The sequence below is a fragment of the Rissa tridactyla genome, chromosome 2, assembly GCF_028500815.1.
Source record: "Rissa tridactyla isolate bRisTri1 chromosome 2, bRisTri1.patW.cur.20221130, whole genome shotgun sequence".
Taxonomy (NCBI): domain Eukaryota; kingdom Metazoa; phylum Chordata; class Aves; order Charadriiformes; family Laridae; genus Rissa; species Rissa tridactyla.
In genome coordinates, this window is record NC_071467.1 from 162,765,348 (window position 1) to 162,786,245 (window position 20,898).

The 20,898-nt window shown below is 41.0% G+C and overlaps 1 protein-coding gene across 3 annotated transcripts in view; it reads right to left on the reverse strand.

Moving 5' to 3' along the window:
* Nucleotides 1-20,510, reverse strand: part of CTDSPL (CTD small phosphatase like) — an 83,874-nt gene extending 63,364 nt beyond the window's left edge. The window contains exon 1 of one of the 3 annotated variants that reach the window (XM_054192023.1): nt 20,223-20,510. In XM_054192023.1, the coding sequence (XP_054047998.1) occupies nt 20,223-20,298 (76 nt within the window). In that variant the 5' untranslated portion in view covers nt 20,299-20,510. The remainder of the gene's footprint in view (nt 1-20,222) is intronic. The other 2 variants (XM_054192025.1, XM_054192024.1) reach the window with 2 other exon arrangements.
* Between the last annotated feature and the right edge of the window lie 388 nt (nt 20,511-20,898).

The following is a 20,898-nucleotide window of genomic DNA, read 5'->3' on the forward strand; positions in this document are numbered from 1 at the left end:
CCAGAAGAGAAACAACCACCACCTACTCCACATGAAAGCACGTTTTAAAGGCAAACCACACAACCTTCCTTCCACCCAACACAACCCCTGTTTAATCTTATATCCAAAAAGGGAGCCAAACGCACACGAGGAAACAGAGAAGACGAGGCGTCACAGCACGCCGGAGAGATTTTTTTTTTTATTTTACTTTATAAATCATTTTCCATTTGAGTTAAGCACTTAACTCCATGGATAAAACACCCATTGATTAGCTGCTATTTTGGATTCCACGGGGCTATCATTGACAGCAGTTTTGCTGAAAAGAGCCCCACAACAAACACCGAAAATAGCAGCAGAGCTCGCATACAAAATGGTTTTCAGTAACACATCAAAAATATGCTGTCAAAGATTAACTTCTTGCTCCAAAAGCAAAGACACTCTTTTAACTGTTAATCTGCCAAACTCCAGTTGTTAAAGAGACCTCTAGTCATCCATACCAGAGACATACCGCACAATCTATTATAAAAGTAGACCAAATACTGCTGGTAAATCAGAGACTCGTCCCCAAATTATGCAAAAAAAACTAGCTACATGGATTATTTTGGTACTAACATTCAGTGTTTTGCAACATTTGGCAAAAATGGAAAAATAATCCACCTCCGCAAACATGAGTTTTACTGTAAATGCTTCAGTTTTGGCCTTGCTATCCCATAGCAGAGAGCGCCAAGGAATTGGCTAATCCACTTTCAGAGATTTTTTTTTTTTTTTTTTACTTCCTTTCAATAAACTGCAAAACTACGCCCTGCTTTCCCTTGCCATTTCACTGCCTGAGAATAAAGACATTATTACACTGCTTAATGATATGTTAATCTTAAAGCGAAACACTGAAGTGGAACATCAATATTGTCACCAAAACAAACCAACAAACAATGAGAAAATGTGCTATCGAGTGTGACATTTGTACGCCCAAATAATGTGAGAAACCAAAGCCGTAATTAGCACAAATTGTTTTATTTGAGAAAATTAGCAGAATATAAGCGACCTGCTATCATGACACAGTTTTAAAAAAGGGAGAGAGTTGGCTTCTTATGGACGAGTTGGTATTGTGGCAATAAAACAACCGACACTGCAAATGGGAAAGCTGAAGCTAAAGAAAGGATATGTCAGAATTTTACTGGGAGACACAAAAGGAATTTAATACAATTTTTTTTTTCTTTGAAGACAGGCCTCAGAAGGATTTTTTAAATGAGGTACAGATTTTCTACAGGAATATCTACCCTGTATTTTTTTTTTTAATCTTCCGTACAGAAAATTAATGTTCATGGTATTCTGATGAAATGCTAAAATAATAATAAAAAAATATATGCATTCTTCCTGAGGCTGTGTGAACAGCAGGTTGTACGAAGCACTAAACTATTTCACCTCTGCAGGTTCTGTGCCAGAACAAGAAGTTAGGGCAAAAAGCAGTACCTAAACTACTGTCGTCCCACATGTCCTGGGAAAGTTACACTCAGGCAGCAGAGAAAGATTATCCTACCCACAACAGTTAAAAAAAAAAAAAAAAAAAAAAAAATACAAAGTACCCCCAGCACTAATACCACCAAAAAAAATCCCTAGTTAGTCTTAACAGTTGTTTGCTGTAACCTCAGGAGAGCATTTTGCAAGGGGCAAGTTCTCCCTTGTTGCAATCTTTAACCCCTGCTCCTCCCGCAGCCTCGTGCGGACACGACTGAGGCTCGTTTCTAACGGGGAGGAAAATGAGGGAAGCACGGAACTAAAGACAGGACTTACGTCAGCTGCAAATACTACAGTTTATTGCAGTAAAGATGAATATTTTGAAGGACAGATACTCCAGGCTGACGTTCACGTTTCTCTTGTGATCTACAGAACTTCCTGGTAGAGCAAGACGTAATTGGCACAGAAAATGAGAACAGGCAGAGTGAAAGAAACGTTGAAAAAGCACCTCAAACCACCAAGGTCTGCAACACTGCTGTTGTGTCAAAACCCAACCTTCTCCTTCTCTACGTGAAGTCAACGCACGTATCACCTTACGCTGTAATCTCAAAATCTATTTTAAATCATTACACATTTGGGGAAAAAAGAACTAACGCAGAAAAAAAAAGTAAAAAGCTGTTGGATGGCAATTTATTTAAAATTAATCCAATTATTTAAGCTTCTTGTTCAGGAACACTGAGCTGTTTACGCACCATCATGCCATTTCTGGAGGGAGACAGTAACTACCTGGTACCATTGAAGTCCTCAGTCTAATTTTCGGCAGAGCAGTGACACTAGTGCCCAAAGTTTCCTCACGTTCACACTATAGTATGTAAGAGCCATTATCATAACTCCTACTCACTGAGATTATACAGGCTCAGATTCTGTGCGTTCTACAGAAAATACATCAAACTGCCAGCAAAACTGCTGCAGGACATTATGAACTACCCAGTTTTAATGCAGAGAAAGTTGAATTTTAAAGGCAAAGGATCTGAATTTTAAATCCAGACAAACTTAATTGATGTCAAGATTGAGTATGAATATACAAGTGCGTAACAACAGCAAACTGCTCAGGAGCAAGACCACTATGTAGTTAGGACCATGACTGTCAAGGAGTGAAAAAACACATAAAATTTAATAATAACAACAACAACTCATTACTTACATTCCCATCTTTGAAAAGGTGAGCTGACAGCACCTTTGCATAAATACATACCCAGAAAAAATAGTTTGTCTACAACCATGGTTACACACCTCTCTAGGGTGGCCTCAAATGAAGTGGATTAAAAAGCCACTAAGGTTTTTGGGTTTTTCCTTTTCCCTTCTTCATTTTTGGGGAGTTTTGCTTGGTTTTGAAGAAAGCAGATGTTGTTGCTCTATTTGAAACAGGAACCAATGCAACATTTTTATTAACAACATCTCTTGAGCTTACCTGGTTTTAGTTTTCCAGAGAGACCGTGCTTTCTAACTGTTTTGGCTTTTACTGCAATGAGCAGCTAGAAGCACTGTAACACTGTAAAAGCACGACAGATATAAGCACTCCAACACTGTAAAAGCGTGCTGCACATCGACTTCTATGCCGTCGCTATCACCCTAACACACAGCAGTCCCTACCCTATAACACGTTCAAGATGTAAACCCACAATTACACCCTGCTACAACTGGCACAACTCTTTGCCGCTGACCAGCCCTTCCCATCTCCTCTCGTGGGAGAAAATTAACCCAATTAAAAGGCGTGTGTGTGGGAGGGGGGTGTTAACTATAGTTCAGACAAACACTGTTCAACACAAGCATAAAAGCACTAGTGTTTGCCAGCCTGAGTCTGCCTTTGTCTTCACCCTTATCCAAATAATTTTTCTGGATATGTCACTGGGCAATTAAAAAAAGACTTCCTGGATTAACAGTATGTATTTACCGAAACACTCAGTACCTTGGGAGCAGCGTCTCAAGAACCAGCATGTCAAATCCTTGACGAGAGAGTGCTGGAAAAGAGGAGTATCCCTTTCAGATGTACTCAGCTTCCATTTTCCTAAGTGACTTAACGATTTTGAGGGTTTTTTGACACACAGTATGACTTCGCTGAAAGTAGGATTTTGGTTATTCTAGAAAATTTCAAAAGCTGTGCATGCACAGCAGGGTAGGTACTTTCAACAGGTGATTATGCCAGTCCAAAAAATGGCTTAGAGGAGTATATGAGAGCATGACAAAAATTCTATTATTCCATGAAGTGAGGAACCTATAGCTACGCTATCCTTCCCACCTTCAGGAAAAAAACATGACCAAGGCAAGTGGGAGAACAGAATGAAGCACTGGTTTTAAACTGAAAATCGCTAAAACACAATGGAAGAAAAAGCTCTTTGCAGATTAATTATCTGCAAGTGAACAGAGAACTGCTTGAGGAAGAGGGAAACATCGGACAAACAAGCGCTTCTTTTATTCCTGTGTACGTTTAGATTAATACTTTAAGCAGATACAACTACCTAGGGGGAGGTGACAAAGAAGGTGGAGTGAGACCCTTGGGAGGTACACAGGAACAGTAGAAAAGGCAACGGATCCAAGCTGCAGCAGGATAAATCCCTCCTACACATTCAGAATTACAGTGGTCAAACACTAGAAGAGGGCCCCAGACAGGCTGTGAAGTCACTGACCTTGGAGATACTCAAAACCTGACAACGCTCAGAGCATCCTCAGCCCCGCTCTGAGCGGGGACCTGTAGATGTCCCCGCAGATGTCCCTTCTGACCTGAATTACTGAGCGGTGCTACGGGCCTGGAAAACACCCACCACACCAACACACCCTGGTACCTGTAGGTGAAGAACAAGTAGTTACGTATAGCTTGGGCTCACTTATACATAGGTAACACCTCACTCTCAGTTATTTAGAGAATTATACACAACTATTTACAATGGCTGAAATACCACTAATGGGTTAAAAAAAAATACTACTTAAAAAAAATACATCCTTTTCTAACATTAGTTTGCCAGCCTTGTATGAACAATAAGCCTTTTCTTTTAAATTCTTTTATGTAGCAGAAAATTAAAGCTTAGTATTTTTATCCTGAATAACTATATTGCCAAATAAGAAAACCTAAAAAGGGTATGTGTGACATATGAAAGGTAGTTCTTTTTTTGAACTGACATTTACATCACGCTGAATTCTTTAAAAGCTTTCATCCATTATCCCTCCAGTTTTATGTTAGCTACCTTATTCTCCTTTTTCTGTTTACCCCAGAAATCTCACTCTATCTTCCTTTTTCCACATCCTTACTATTAAGGCATCCTTATTCCCTTAAATTATTTCCTGGGACATGATAAGTAGAGGGAGAAGAAGCAACACCAGAGCCTGCCAGTGGAAATAAAATATCACCTTGCTAATCACCCATCACAGAAAAAGGGTGAAAAGCATCAGCATCTCACTAATTGCCTTGTAAATATTTACTGAATTGCAAACTTTCATCATTAATCTTACCAAGTCAAGCTCCAGCAGGGAGCTAAATTTTATCCTCAGTATCACGGACCAGCACCATTGAAATCATACTACTAAGCATACAGCTGAGCTTACGGAATGATTTAAACCGGTCCCAAAGTACAATTTCAGAACAGAAGTTTAAAGTTGGCTGTAAATTCAACCCCCATAACCCAAAACACACAGCAAGTACCTGCGCCAAAACGACTCCCCTCACCCTAGAGCTTAAGCTCACACAAACAAGGTCCTGCACAGGTGCCAAGCCACACATACCTGCGGGATGAGACAGGATTCCAAAATATTACAGCTTTAAAGTTCACAAAAGGAGGAAGATGGGTACTGGGAAGAGGGAAGCCCTGCGAGCAGAGCACTGGTCAGATCCTCTATCCCCAGCACGGCCACATAGCTCTGGGAAAGCTCCTCCATCACTCTCCTCCTCCCCTCCACTGATGAGAGTGTCCCACAGCCCAGACCCAAACCACGGAAAGTGGAAGTCAAAGGAAATTTATTTAAAAAATACAAACAGTTCTACAAAGCTATGAACATCTAATTTTGCTATCGGTGCAGTAAATTGATCTTTCCTGAATACAAACGTTAAAAGAGATGTATATCAAGTTTCTTAATGGGATGCAGACTGTGGACTTTCCCTTGGCAGTACCCTGGACTATCAATAAGTCTATGGGATGAATCCAGCCAGAATACCACTAAAAATACTCATGTACATGTGATCTCTCCCCTTCCTTCCACAACAGTATCCCATTTCCTTCTATAGCCAGCATTAGTGATCATCCCAGATGAATCCCCTTGCCTTCCCATAACCAAGTATTGATTTCCGTTCAACACTGCGGACTTCAGAAGAGCGGGGAATTAAATGTTTCTTACAAAGACTTTCAGTAAGTAACTATGCAAAGGATCACGACCTTGCAAGTATACTTATTTAATTCAGAAACAGACAATTAACACAGATGTTGCGGAAACACTGAAGGGTAAGCATGTAAAAACGCTGGTGGTACTCACTCAGGAAGCCAGCTGACAGAATCCATCAGAGAAGGAATTAGAAGTAGTGATATTTTATCAAATTCAGTTGCAGCTTTTTGCAGTGGGAGATTTGTTAACATCCTATAGGAACTGTGAAAACTGTCAGAAAGGCCCCTGGAATAATGCAGCCTTTCCATAACCCTCTATATTGTTCTCCTGGCTGCGTAACAGACAGAAGAAGTTTCTCTACAGTGGCAGAACAACAAGCCCCTGCTGATGCTGAGATCAGGTTTGCCTCTATGGAGGAAAGCAACAGGACTTCAGTGTGACACAGAGCTTCCACAAACCGGAATTTAAATACGCTGCCTGAAGTTTATCGGCGAGCAAGCTACGCAACACGGGAAGTTTTTAAAAATCTCTTCCATTTTTACTGAATTACTGATTAAGTTCTGCCAGGTAGTTCGGCAGCTGCCGCCCAGGGGGACTTCCAGCGCGCTGGAGCACCGCGTTACCTAACGCTGCTCAGAACAGAGGGCTCCAAAACCCAAGAGCCCGTTTTAACAACCACCCCCAACGCTGCTAAACTTAGAGAAGCAGAACACCACCAACAACTGCTGAAAATTATTTTTTTTTGCCAAGTTTTCCCTCTTCTCCTCTGAAGAGAGGCTAAAGATAAATGGTGGGACTCTGCAACTCCGTCTCCCTGGTGACAGCTCAGTGCAGCACGTACAGCGCGCGGGGCTGATGACAAAACTGTTAAATTAGGATTCTGAACTCCATTCCGCCTATTTTTGCACGCAGCCAAGCACGAAGGTCAGAGGAAAACTGTGCACGCTTCCCTCACTGTTAACGGAGCCTCCAGGACTCGATTCACGTCATCCCAAAGCAGACAACTACACCACTGCAATCAGTTACCAGCGGAGGAGTTTCCTCCACCAATTATTAAAACAAACACGCCTTATTTACATGTACACACAACAAAGCCACACTTTGATACAGAGTATCAAAGATTATTTAAAAAACAAAAAAGAAAAAATATTCAAACACGTTGAACAAAATGGGAGACGCCTTGACCTCTTAACTTTATCAACCAAAGCAAGGAAAATTACCCTGTTTCTGACCACCTGGCAAGGTGCAGCAACACGTACATTTTTCAGACACGAAAACATTTCCAGCACAGCTAGCAACAGCTCGAGTATTTGACTGAAAAAGTTCTACCAGCATTATTTAGGAGTCCTGCAAGCAAGCAGCTCTCTCAGTCTCGCATCCTCAGCTGAGGGACAACTGAACATCTGGCTCAACTTTTCCTCAAAAAAGGATCGAAACGCTGAAATCAACACAGAGGCGGTGTTTGTGAATAAACATAGCAAAAAAAATTAAATATATCAGCCAGCGGGGAGGGGAGTTAGCGATGGGCAGTGAGCGCAGGGGCCCTGGGACATCTCCTGGCACCTCCTGACTCCGCGCAGGGCAAGAATAATTATATGTGGTCCTCCCAGTAAGCACGGAAAGTGGTATATTTGGCCAAAAAGGCAGGTCATGGTTTAGAAGCACATTGGTATTATTTCCTGTGACTGTTCCAAGGGCTGCATTTAACCTCTGGGAAGTGATATGAATAGACGGGATGTTTTCCAGAGGGAAGGGTGCTAGGGGTCAGTTTTACCCAAACATCGGCAAAGAAGAATCTTCAGGTTAAGCATCAGAGTCCTCCACTCAGTTGACATGTTTTAGTTTTATTTCTGGAAGAATTAAAAAGCGACTTCTCTAGTTAATACTGGCTGCTGCCTTTCACTAGGACACAAACCAAGAATTTAACACGTTCATATTCCACTCTCTTGCTTAACACATCTTTGCTATTATTTAACATGCAAGACAACTGTTTTCAGAGAAGTTAACCAGCAAACCCACAAGAATTTATAGGTGTTTTGCCACTTAGTAAACTTGAGATTTATTTTTAAAAAGCGTTTCTGAATGCTGGGTCCAAGCAGTAACCTTATCAGGTATGGAAAAATATCCAGTGTTTCTTTTGTTACAGCACAAGACCATCAAACCTCAAGAAATGTTTGGTTGCTTCATACGATAAAACAGAAAGAAAAGCCAAAACTGCCTTCAAAGACATCTGCCTGCTGGACTGGGTCGTCATTTCCACAACTGCAACATTTTATCAGCTGTTTAACTGAAAATACAGGATACAGATTCCCACACAATCACAGCTGCCATATGCATATGGTCATAATTAAAACAAGAAAGCCTGTTTACTCCTGTAAAATACTTCCGAACAGCTAGCTAGCTATCACCTAATCAGCTATTAAAAAGGTGAAAATTGTGAACCTGTTTTCCAGTCAGAATTCTTAACCATTCAAAACTGTGCCATTATTTTCTAAACCAGAAATCTTTACTCACCTTATTAGCCGAAGAGAAGATAAAGCCATTTGTTACTTGAAGGCTATCATACAAAGACCACCTACAGTGCGACTTAAGAAATCACCTTCACAATAAAAAAATGCCTTTTTTTTTTTTTTCCCCCAAAGGAGCAGCGGGTATTGGGCTGACAATTACTTGAAAACAGTTCAAAAACACCACCGTAAATATTTTGGTTTTGTTTTCCCACCTTGACTCCAAGTGGTAATTGAAAGTCGCCAACAGAAACACTCTACTTCAACCTTGCACCATTAGCAAAGGAAAAAAAAAACAATAATCAAGCATTGTGCTAAGTTGTAGGTGCATTAGCGTTTGCTGAAAAATACAATGAATTTTTACCTATGGACTTCTAAAATTATTTAAAGTGAATTCCAACATCCCCCATCCACAGCACTGAGGATAAACAAAGCCAAAACTAAATAGATATTACCCTTACCACGTTGAATTTAGGACTATCTCAGCCTATTCTGCAATGAGACAGCCCAGCCCTATTCTACTCCTCTTGCTTTAGTACTCATTGAAGACGTTTCCAAAACAAAACCAGTGTTACTTCTATGTTTTAGTACAAACACTACTCAAAGAAATGCATGCCCTTGTACACTAACGTGCCGCTTTCTCAAGGGGTTGGAGTGTGTTTTGTACAGACTGAGTGCCAGGTGACCTTGCTAATAAATAAATAAATAAGTAAATCACACTGCCATGCCCTTCTGGTCATCACCACATGGTTGCCTCCTGAGATTTGTTTTTTATGATTAGTTTCCTTTTCAGAACTTATATCCCTGCTAATATTGCTGGGATTCTTTTGTTTGTTTGCTTGGTTTTGGCTTGGTTGATTTTTTTGTGTATGTGTGTGGTTTTTGGTTTTCTTGCTTTTAGAAGCACAGGAGAATTATTTTTTACGTTGCAAAGCTCCAATAAACATTTTTAGCTATACAACTTAGGAAGATTGCAAGTGTTACTTGAACAGAGTTTGGCGAAAGAAATACTTGTGGGGGGAAGAATCAGAACCATCTGGTGCAACTGGAATTCACAACCACTGTGGAAATCGTGTTTGAACAGAACCACAAGGTCAGCCTTAAGTTTTGCACTTCAGGGCTTAATCTAGCATATCACACAGGGCAAAATGAAATGGCATAGTTTCATTCTTTCTATTTCGGACGTTTCCGGAAAGGACACTTTGAAAGAAATTATAAAGCGAAACCTCCTTCTGATCTCATCTTCTCCTGAGGTGCGGTGTTGCAGTTACCAAGTGCTCCTCTGCATCTCGTGGACACGGTACACTACTGATGGATCCAGAGGCACCCGGTCCTTAGGAATCTATCACTTGTTTCTCGAATCTGGGGCGGGTTTTGTCTGAAAGCCCATTTTTCTCCTTTTAATACTACTAGTGTTTTTATAACATGAGATAGTATTTAGTTATTACGTTGAAGATAAACAACCGTTTGATTTAAAGGTATTGAAAACAACCCATCACTACCAAAACAACTGACAAGTGACATTTTTAAAAACACTCTGCTCTCAGAGCTCGCTTGCCTGCCAGAACGATGTTAAACAGGTAATTTATAATAAAGCACGGCAGTAATAGTACAAGTAAATACAGGAATGAGACCTGAACAGATTCATGTTTCAAAACTGCCAAGTTTGATTTCCAGTTTTGTTCAAATTTTTCATCCTTTTTCCTGTCATGACACGTTTACAAAAGAAAAAGTGGCAGCAACTGTAACACGTTGGGCACCAACAAGTCTGACAGGCATAGAAAAAAACACCCTAAACTATAATACAAACAGTGAATTGGAGTAATAGTCGTTAGTGTGCCTAAGTTGTTAGCATCCTTACCAATACAGACAGGAAGAATTTGCTGGAGTGTTCCAAATTTCTTATGGGGTAGGAAAAAAAAAAAAAAGGCATTTGAATTTCAGGGCACAGACTGCACTAAATTCTCAGTTTTATCATGATAATCTGGAGCCTGAAACATTCAAGTCATCAATCCTCTCTAAAATTAAAACGGACGTTTTTGGGTTTTTTTTTTAGGTTTCACTTTCATTCTCCATTAAACTTCACCAGAGATGCTTCCTTGACATCTTTAATCTCAACACAAGAGGGAATCTTCCAGAAAGACTTTGAAACGTGAGGAAAAAGGAGTCCCACAACTATGTACTCACGATAAACCCGATTAAACAAATCCACTTAAAATCTCATTCCTTTGTGGATAAGCACAGACCTCTATACAGATGCAAATTGTTTTACAGTTATGTTGTAAACCCCTTCCTTCTGGGACTTTTCAATTTATGTCAATGTGTAATTAGCAAATGAATTGCACTGTAGATTACATTCAGTACTCTTTTCCTTTTCTTTTTTTTTTTTAATTCCCCAACTAACATAACCTCCCTCCCCGCCTCGCTTCCAAAACTCTCAAATCATTTTCAACTTACTGATGCTCAACAAAAATCAGCTTCGTATCATAAAAAGTCATGAGAATTGGCAGCTGGCTGTCAAACGACTGGGCAGAGGGAATCATCCTCCAGCACACATAACCCAACGCAGGAAAACTGCCGGTGAGAGATGACGATAAATGTTAAGTACAGATACTTGACGTGTTCAGCTGGTCACTATGGAAAGGTATTTTCCCCTTCCTTCCCCTACTGACCGATGATACGGAATTCATATGCTGAAATACCATCAGTACCTTCATAATATTATTTTTCAGTACCTTCATAAAATTACTTTTATTATAATATATGCAAACTGCTGTCAGTTAATCCTGTTTAGGAACTGCCAGATAAACTATTTTGGCAACCATATCTTCAAGGATTACGCAGGTCACCCGTACGATGCACGAGCAAACGCTTTCTTTAACCTAAATGGGATATTCTGCCTTCAATTCAGGAGCCATGCTATATACTTATTCTATTTTATTGGTTATTTTTCATGCCCCTCCTCCCTTTAAAAGCAGCACAACATTCACTCAAGGTTTTTAACCAATTGTTATGAAGAAGAAATAAACGTCTTGGGTTTAGGAACCAAAGCTGCCATACATCAGTGGTGATCCTGCATCAAGGCATCTGCCTCGAATTTAATAGGGAGGTAAGAAACATAGAGAACGTCTCTCCTAAAAAGACAGCTCCGATGCCACTATGGCCAACTTGCCAGTGGCCAGTCTGTCCACGCAGTATGGTCCAGTGTTCGTCATCCCTGCACCGTCCCACTCCCCAAACATCTACTAGAGCTTCTGCTACCATCACTACCCCTGGACACAGTCACCAGTGCCAAACACCTCTCAGCCCCTTAAAATTCAGCATCACCAGAGCACGAGGAGGCAGCTGTTGCAATCCAGAACCTCGTGATGACAAGAGAAACAGGCAAGAAAGCAAAGTACAGCAAGGGAGAGAATTTAAAAAACACCAAAGGTCAAAGCTTCACTCCAAATATCCCTGTAAAATACATGCTTAAATTGTTTTTCCTGAAATGCTATGCTCTACTCTACATTCATCAAATTGTTAATGTGTACCTGTAACAAATTTAATTTCCGTTTACAAGAAGTCCCATAAGCCTATTTCTTTTAAATTTGTAAGGCTTTTGTGAACGTTTATTGAGATCTTTAATAATCTTAAAAGTTCCTTTCTCCCCAGGTGGTAAATATTACATCTTTCAATGAGCTTGGCTGAAGCAAGTATAAATTATTAAGTATCTTCTAAGTATGTGTCACTATTGACCACTCCTTCGCAGAGTGCTTCTAGCTGAACCATCACCAGGAAAAATTGCCAGTGTCACAGTTCAAGCAAACCTTAGACTGCAAAACAACTTCAAAACCCACATCCACCATGCTGAACCGCACCAAAGCTCTCAGATAATTAGATCTCCAGTAATCACATTTATGTGCATTCAGGGGTAACCAGTGCAAGTATGTAAATATTCAGGCATGTATATAGAAAACAGCTTTTGTGGAGAAAAATAAAGCAGCACTGCAAACAAATTGTTAGATGTATGGTTCGAACAACTTTGTACTAAATTCCTACCTTTAAAAAAGTATCCTTTACTAAGTCCCAGAAGCCAGAAGGAATGCTGTACACCCAGGAAACGACCAAGCTTTGCAAATCATCAAGTAAACAAGAAAGTTTAAAATTTTACTGCTGACCACAGCAGACAAGGAAAGAGCAGGATTAGTTTTACAGCTAATTCTGCTGGGAATCCTGGAGGACAAGTCGGGAAGCAAGAGAGCCGTGGGGGTGGGGGAAGAGCATGGCAGTGAATAAAAATCAATATATCACTTTCTACCAAGAACACAGGGAGGCCCTGCAACAGCAGCAGAAACGGCCGACAGAACTGAGTGACCGGTTACTCACGAGAGATGGCTTGACTTTAAACAAAAGCATCTATATATATACTGTAACTTTAGATTGACGTTCCCCCCCTCCTGAATTTGTTCCCTACAAAATTGTCACGAATTTTTATAGACATTTTAAAAAGTTACATACACAGTAGGTTTTGACGGACCAGACGTCCTTCATTTGGAGTTGCTCTTCTGTACAAAATACAGCCCGCAGTATCTTATTTGCCTCTGTCTGTCAGGCTTTAAATACACTAATAAACATTCAGAAGGGAGTAATAGTTCTTCCTTGAAAAAAGAAATGAGAAAAAAAATCTCTTTTAAAAAAAACCCGTCATCCTCAGAAGCTAAGTCTACCATATACATATTCAGATTTAACTCACAATAAATTTTCTAGGTAATAGAATTCTAGTACAACCAATCACTTCTAATGATGTTTTGGGTTTTTTTTTCTTTTTTTACAAATCATACTTTATTATCTTGCAGAAAAAAAAAAAACAAGAATGGTACTTTTATGCAAGTGATCATTTTGACAACACACCGAATAAAGCCTACAAACTTTACGCAGGCCCAACACCATGTGCAGAACTTTCTCTGATAATTTTTCTAAAGCTGGTATTTTACTGCTAATATCTATGCTTCACAGGAGTAGCTGGTACTGAAAGGACTAGACTATACAGGACTCACTTTGGGTTTTTTTGTCTTATAACAAGCATTCTAGAAATACAAAAAAGGCCAAAATTATACCACAGTAGACCACGCAGAACATATTTTTACTCTGATCTATTTAGATGCTGCTTACGCCTTCACTGTTTGTCGTATCTATGTCCCTTTTACGCCTTAACCTCTTCAAGTAAAAATAAAGGAAGCTCCTGTTAAACTCTGGCAAAAGTAGAATTCATAGAAGATTAACATTTCCAACATGAAACTCTTAAAAACATCTCTGGCTACATTTCAGCACAAAAGGCACCCTTCCTCTGTCCTTCCCTACAGCTCCTTACAAAAAGCTCTGGAAGTTCAGCAAAGAATTTAAACCCACTGACACCATCTCATCCCGTTTGAGCCTCCTGCCCAGGAAGATAAGCACTAAAAATACAGCTTATATCAGTATCTTTCAATAGAAGAGACACACAAAGACTTCAGAGATGCTGCTGAGCAGTTTTGTGAGATTTTCCAGCCAGGTGTCCACTGCTGAGAGGAATCAAACTGTATACAACCCTCACCAGCAATCCGCATGAGGTCTTGGAACATCTAATAGGTTTTTGAGGTCTCGGGTGGATATTAGGAACATTTTTTTCATCAAAAGCGTTATCAAGCATTGGAACAGGCTGGCCAGGGAAGTGGTGGAATCGCCATCCCTGGAGGTATATAAACGGAGAGCAGATGTGGTGGACTTGGCAGTGTTAGGTTGATGATTGGCCTTGATGATCTGAAAGGTCCCTTCTAACCTAGACTATTCTATGAATAGGCTGCTCATTAGGTCTATCAGCCATTCTCTTATTTCAGCTTGGAAGACCCCTGCCCCTTTCTGGATTCACTTCTTAACTGGGCTAAGGCAACACGTGCCAATGACCCAACTGGGTGGACAGAGACCCACCAACCTCATCGTGAGAGCAGCCACTGCCCATAGAAGAACCTAAACCTATTCCCTCTCCCACTGTCAGTCCCGGTATGAGCTCAGCAGCTCTCAAGAGCCAGGACCTCATCATCCCCTGGGCTCTGCCCCTCAAAGAGGCTGGAGCATGTGGGCAGGTCTCTTCTCCTTCCTGGTCCTACATACATCCACACGCCTGTCTTCTCTCGCAGCAAGATATATCCCCCGGGCAGGGAGGAGGAGGAGGAGTGATGAGCCACATCTTCCCTGGCTGACCCACACAGTGGGTAAAAAAATAAGGAAAAATGTAGAGAGTTAGACCTACCTTTGCTTTTCCTATTTTAAAAAAAATAGAAAATCTTAAATCTTGCAGACAGAAACACTTCAAATATAATTCAAAGTAAACCATCCAAAATTCTCCATCCAGTAGGGCTGAGTAAGGGACAAATTCACCCCTTGAGTTAACATTTCCATATCCAAGATTGCCTGAAAATGGCTTTTTAACAGGAAATGTAATACTGAACACCAACCACGGTGGTCACGGCCAACAACTCTTCCAACTCAAAATTTAGCAGAAAACAAAGGCGCACTTACTTATAGAGTGAATATTTAAGATTCGACATATATAAAAATTGTGGGCTAGAATTAATTTGCAACCATTTTCATGCTTGAATGATGACTTTTACAAGATAGTAAACCTTGTAAGTTATGTGTTCCATGACAGAAAAATAAGCTTAAACCTATCTACCAGGCAAACGGGAATGTCTTTCACCAACACTGACCAAATAAGTGAGTTCCATTTCTCTTCGCTTTCTCAGCATTTTAGTTTGGTATCCCTTTAAAGAAACAAACCTGGACTCGTTATCCAGAGGCTTATTTGTAATGTTCAGATTAAATTCTGAAAGATGAAGTGTAGCATCGATCACACCACATTTCACTGATTACGTCAGAAAATGCTATTTGCATTTCTGAATACTGAATTGACAAAATGTAGGTCAACTTCAGTTTTTTAAAGGCATGTTAAACTTCTGAACACTTTAGTTAAATCGCCGCATTGAAACATGTATGACTTTAAGATGACACGCGCTATGAAGAAATGATAATGCTGCAGCTTAAAGACACGGACTAAATATTAGATATTCACGCAAATTATCATTCACGTTACTGCCAGTACACCGCAGCTTGTTAACTGCTACCCTAAATCAAATCTTGGGTTACTACAGGTTACTACAGTCTCCCTGGAACACAAACCCCACTACATGGTTACTCTGGTTTCATATAACAACTATGTCATTAGTTAATGATTTAAAATTTTACCCTCTGCAAGCAATTCACATTCCAGTGCAGTGCTGGAGTGGTTTCCACATCCTGGCCCCCCCCCCCCCTTGTTTTTTTTAAATGCTACTTTAAACTTAAAATCTGTAGTTAATATTATAAACATTTCTTGAGACAATGTCTCAGGAACATTAACATATGTTCAAGTGTTTGAGTACTCTGAAACCTGATGATGTAATGGCAAAAAAGAATATTCAAAATATTTCCACATATTTTCAAAATGCTTTAGACTGAAGACAGAATTAAAGATACCTCCTTTGGCTTTTAACTCGAGATCTTAAGAACTTGTTGTTTTAAATGAAAAATGAATACTGGTCTCATTGCTATTTTATCCAATTTTATTTGAAATAAGGGAAGGCAAAAAAGTTTGCCTGTTTGTGAAGACATCCTTGGGAAATTAAACTGTTCATTAAAACAAAAAACAAAGGTTTAGGTTCCACTGTGAACCTTTTTAAAATAATTTATTGCAGAAGAAAATACACTTCTGTAGGGACACTAAAACATGCAGTTACTCTAAATAACTGAAAATGGATGTTACAGAAGTCAGGAAAGACGTACATGAAGAGAGAAAACACAACAACCCGGCCCAAAGGATTTGTTACTTGAAGGAGGACTGGGCTATTATTATGCTACTACTTAACTTGGCACATGGAAACTGCCAAGAATTTGCATCATTTATGAGGATCAAATTAAAACACGTAGGTAAAAAAAAAAAAAAAAAGGGAAATTCACTTCTTTGGACTGTTGGACTGTCTGCCTATTACCCATCCGTGATCACACTCTCGAAGTTACACTCCGCGCAAAGACCCATCAGCATTGCACTGTCTCCTATAGATTTAACTGTATAGATTTCACATTAAAGGTCACTGTTCAACTAATTAATACGCATAAATACTTTCCTTATAAAATAAACAGTTGATTTTATCCATAGAACTGATTCTACGGAGATTCAGCTTTTCAGTTCTTCTTTGTAGTTTTTATTTATATTTTTTCTTAGTTGCTCACATTTATCACTGATACAACAAACCTCTTTTCACACACTTGTGTCTCCCATTTTAATTTGAAGTCTTGTTAATGCTTCCAATTTCCAGAAGTGCCAAACGGCCACAACATAAAATATTTCTGCAAAGCAGAACTGTTTTCATTACTTAAAAAAAAAAAATAACAGGGAATTAAAATTCTCTATGAATTTAGAGTTCAAAATATTTTTTAATCACCTCTATATCACTTGCAATTGGGAGAACATTAAGTTTTATTTCCCAGAACTCATTTAATGACATAGATAGGGACAAAAATTCTCCAGGAGCACCAACACCACAGGCATTTCAGAGCAAACATTACAATAACAATAAAACATGATCGTAGCAACTTTCCATGCTCAGCTTTCATTTTGACAGACAACTAAATACAGTGCACCACCATGTGGCAACATATTAGGCAACGGTTCATGTACCAAGAGCTGTTTTTTTCCACCTTCAAAATGTTTTACTATTTGTTAAAAGTTAACAATTCCATCTTGGTATTAATAAGCTCCTCTTTAACAAGTTGTCACAGCTTCACTTATCTCAAAAGCTCATTTTTAATACATCCGGATTAGCAACAAAATATTCTGGCATTTTTATTTGTAAAGCACAATATTTACCTAAAAACATAACTGCCCCACGACCAGAGAACAGCTCTGTTTCTTGCCAATCGCACTCCCTTGCACAAGAGAAATTTGGCATAAGCATATACAGCACATCAAGCTCCTTTTAAAATATAAATACATTTAAAAAAAAAATAAATCAAGCTAAATGCTGGACTCACAGCTGATTAAAAGCTTCAAAAAGTCTTGGAAAAAAATCAAACACTTGAAGGTATACGCATGCATTATTTAGCAGTTGCTCAGCTACTGTAAAACTGCTTCTCTCCAGCTTAACAACAAGAAAAAGAAATCTATTTTTTCCACGAGAAACACCAACAGAAGGTCCCAAAATCCCTAAAAAAACCCTAACTCCCAAAGCCACTACATGCCAGTTAGTACCCTGGAACATATTTTTGCAGCCAAAGGCTAAATGCGGAGGAAAACGCAGGTTTTCATGAAAGTGGACAGCCCTTGCTCACGCAGTACAGTTCTGTTGTAATTCACGTAATTCACTGTGTTACAAGATTTCAGAACACAGGCTTGGGTGATTCTTGTGTTTGTTAAATAAAGAGTTAATTCACTATGCCTTAACGTGTTTGTTAGCCATTTTGTACCAACACGTTCAGTTCAATCTGCATTAGCAGCGAGGACTCACTCAAACACCAGTCTCCCACCAGGAACCTGTCTGTATTCACCATTGCAGCTTCGGGCTCTCTCGTGGCTCGCCGGACCTAAAGGTTTTGCTAGAACTGTTAAGAAATCTAACAGAAAATTGGGTGACGTGATACGCAGACACGCAAGGAAGGCAGGTAGCGCAATGGGTTTTCGCAAGCTCCGTACCTCCAGCAGCGGGCAATGCCGTGGTGGAAGAGGTAGGAGCAAGCTTGGTAAAAAAAAAGGGAGCCCAGGAGGGACAAACCTGCAACCCTCCTTCTGCAAAAGTTGCTCTGGCGTTATTTGAGAGTCTCACCACAGAGTCAACCCAAACCATGCACTTTAACCACATTAAAAAAAAAAAAAATACAGAAAAACGCATTAATCCACCTCCTGTATTAAGATCACGCTGAAGTTTCTTCTGGTCTCAAACTCCAACTACCCTCCGTCCGTTCTCCCCCAGCCTGCCCTCGCTCACACGCAGCCCGCAGAGCCCCTGCGACGCCAATTAAGACCATCGTGATTTTCTGCCGAAGACAAACCAACAGCAGGAACACAATGCATATTATGCAAGTTACTGCATAGTTATGCAAGTTATATGCATATTTTTGCTACGCAGCGTAGCTCCCCGTACTGAGGACTCTAAAGACACTTGTTTGATGTGGATGCTCGCTCTTGTTTTGAGCTGTCAAATCCTCCTCTGCTTGTCTCAACTGGCTTTTTTTTTTTTTTTTTTTTTTTTACACTGAAATTTCAACCAGCTGCTAACAGTATTGACGAAGCACTTCCAGTACGTACAATAATATGGGCTGTTAAGACCACAACAACGTCTGAGCACAGTATCACGTTAAATCTCCTCCAGACCAGGTCTTAGGAGAGACGGTAGGCAGAGCACCAGCACCTCGTTTACTGTAGCTGCCCCACGCTCCACATTGCCAAAACGGAGCAAACCAGCAGAAATCTCTCGAGACAAACAAGGCCTCATGGTGGAAGTATCACTTCACAAGGGATAGGAATTGGGGAGTTATGTAAGCACTCCTGTACCCAACAAAAATATCATTTTTTACTCAAACCCCCAACCTGAGGGTGGTTTGTTTTTTTTTTTTAAATCTACCTCCATGCTTCTTCTGCAGCCAGCATTGGCGAGATGAGCAGACCGGGATTTCCACGTACAGCCTTTCATTCCAAAAGTAACAGGGAGCAACTTCCCCAATGCCACAGGACCCCTCACTCGTTCCAAGATGAGCCACACAAAAATGGCAGCTTTCTGGATACTAAAAGCATCAATTTTAGGGGGAGATGCATCAATCTACCATTTTTAGAAGACCGCTCGGAGATCTATTACCACACCAACATCTCCACGCACTCTACTTCTAATTTCTGTCCTCTCTCCCCCTTTTACCAGCGTTGCCTGTAACAAGGCATAAACTCAACATCCAAATAACTCCCCAAATCCAGGAGCGATCGCACACAACTCCCCAGAACTCGAACCCTGCCACTTACCCGTACTTTCTTCATCAATAGCCGCAAGGACACAACCACTTACAGCCCAAAAACCCCTCCCAGCTTCCAAAAGGAAACGAGGTTAAGGTCAATCATCAACGTCTAGACTTTTGAGGAGAAGCAGCACCTCTGGCCAGGCTGGATTCATCTTATTAAAACGCAGGCTAAGTGCGATGCCTTACGCAAGCAACAACTATTTATCGGCAGAGTAAATAGAGCCCGCTTTGAAAAGGAACCCATGTTTCTTCCCGAGAAGCTCAAGTCTCCTCCAACAACAAACCCGAAAGCTGCACGGATTCTTAAATGCCAGGCAGGGCGAAACACGGGAAAGCAGAGAGAAATCAGGAAACCCTTTTTTTCCAAGAAATTGGGGGGGGGTGGGGTGTGTAGTGTAATAATTAATATCTTTACAGCTGAGATTTCAAAACCTTCCAACACATGCAGCACAGGTATCTTTCCCCTGAAGCTGGGCACCAACCGTAAAGTGACCACCTTCCAAAGTTACCTCGCTGACCCTCACAGAACAAGACCATTTTATTTAAATAACTCATTCCACGCAGTATTTAAACACTGTAACAAGTTCCCAGCCGTATCCAGCACGCAGTTTCAGAGACCTTCATGCAAATATCTTCATCCCACATTAAAAAAAAAGAAAAAACAAAAAAAAAAAACCCAACCCCAACAAGCCCTCCTCTATTCCCAGCAGCCTGGAGAGGATTATAGGGTTGCTGAAGAATGCGAGTTGTTACTACGTGCGTTTTTAAGAGGAGAATTCCAGAAAAAAAAAATATATAATAAAATAAATAAATAAAAAGCAAACCATGGAGAAAAGAGAGAAGGCAGCTCACCTTTATCCTGAGCGCAGGACAGGATCTCCTCCTCTTTGGGGTTAGTCACCTGGGTGATAATGGACGGGTTGTCCATGGAAACAGAGTGAGATTTCACCTGGCTATTTCCCTCCCAGAGGCAGGCTTGCGTGCGACGGGGGGGTTTGGGGGGGTGTTGTTTGTTTGTTTAAAAATCAATATGCAGATTTGTATTCAAAAAAAAAAAAAGAAGAAAAGAAAAACAACAACAACAAAAAAAACCCAACTCCTCCAGGAGCGAAGCCAAGCTGGGAGGGGGGGGGAGGGAAGGGGGGGGAGCACCGCGCTGCCGCCTCCCGGCGCCAATTCTCCACAGAGAAGGAGGCGGGGGGGGGGAAGGGGGGGGGGGGAGGCGAATCAACCCCCCCCCCCTTAAAAATAATTAATAATAATAATATTTACTCCCAATTCACCCTTCCGCCGCGCTCCCCCCGAGCCGCCGCCGCCGCCTCCCGAGGCGGGGGAAGTGCCGCCGGCCCCTCCGCGCCTCCCCCCGCGGCCCGGCCCCCGCCTCAGGCCGCCCCCCGCATCCACCGGGCCTACCCCGACCGCGTCCCCCCCCCCGGCACGGCACCCCGGAGCCCTACATACCCCCCCCCCGCCACCGCCGCCGCCACCACCGCCCTCCTCCTCATCCCCGCGCCCCCCCCGCTTCTCC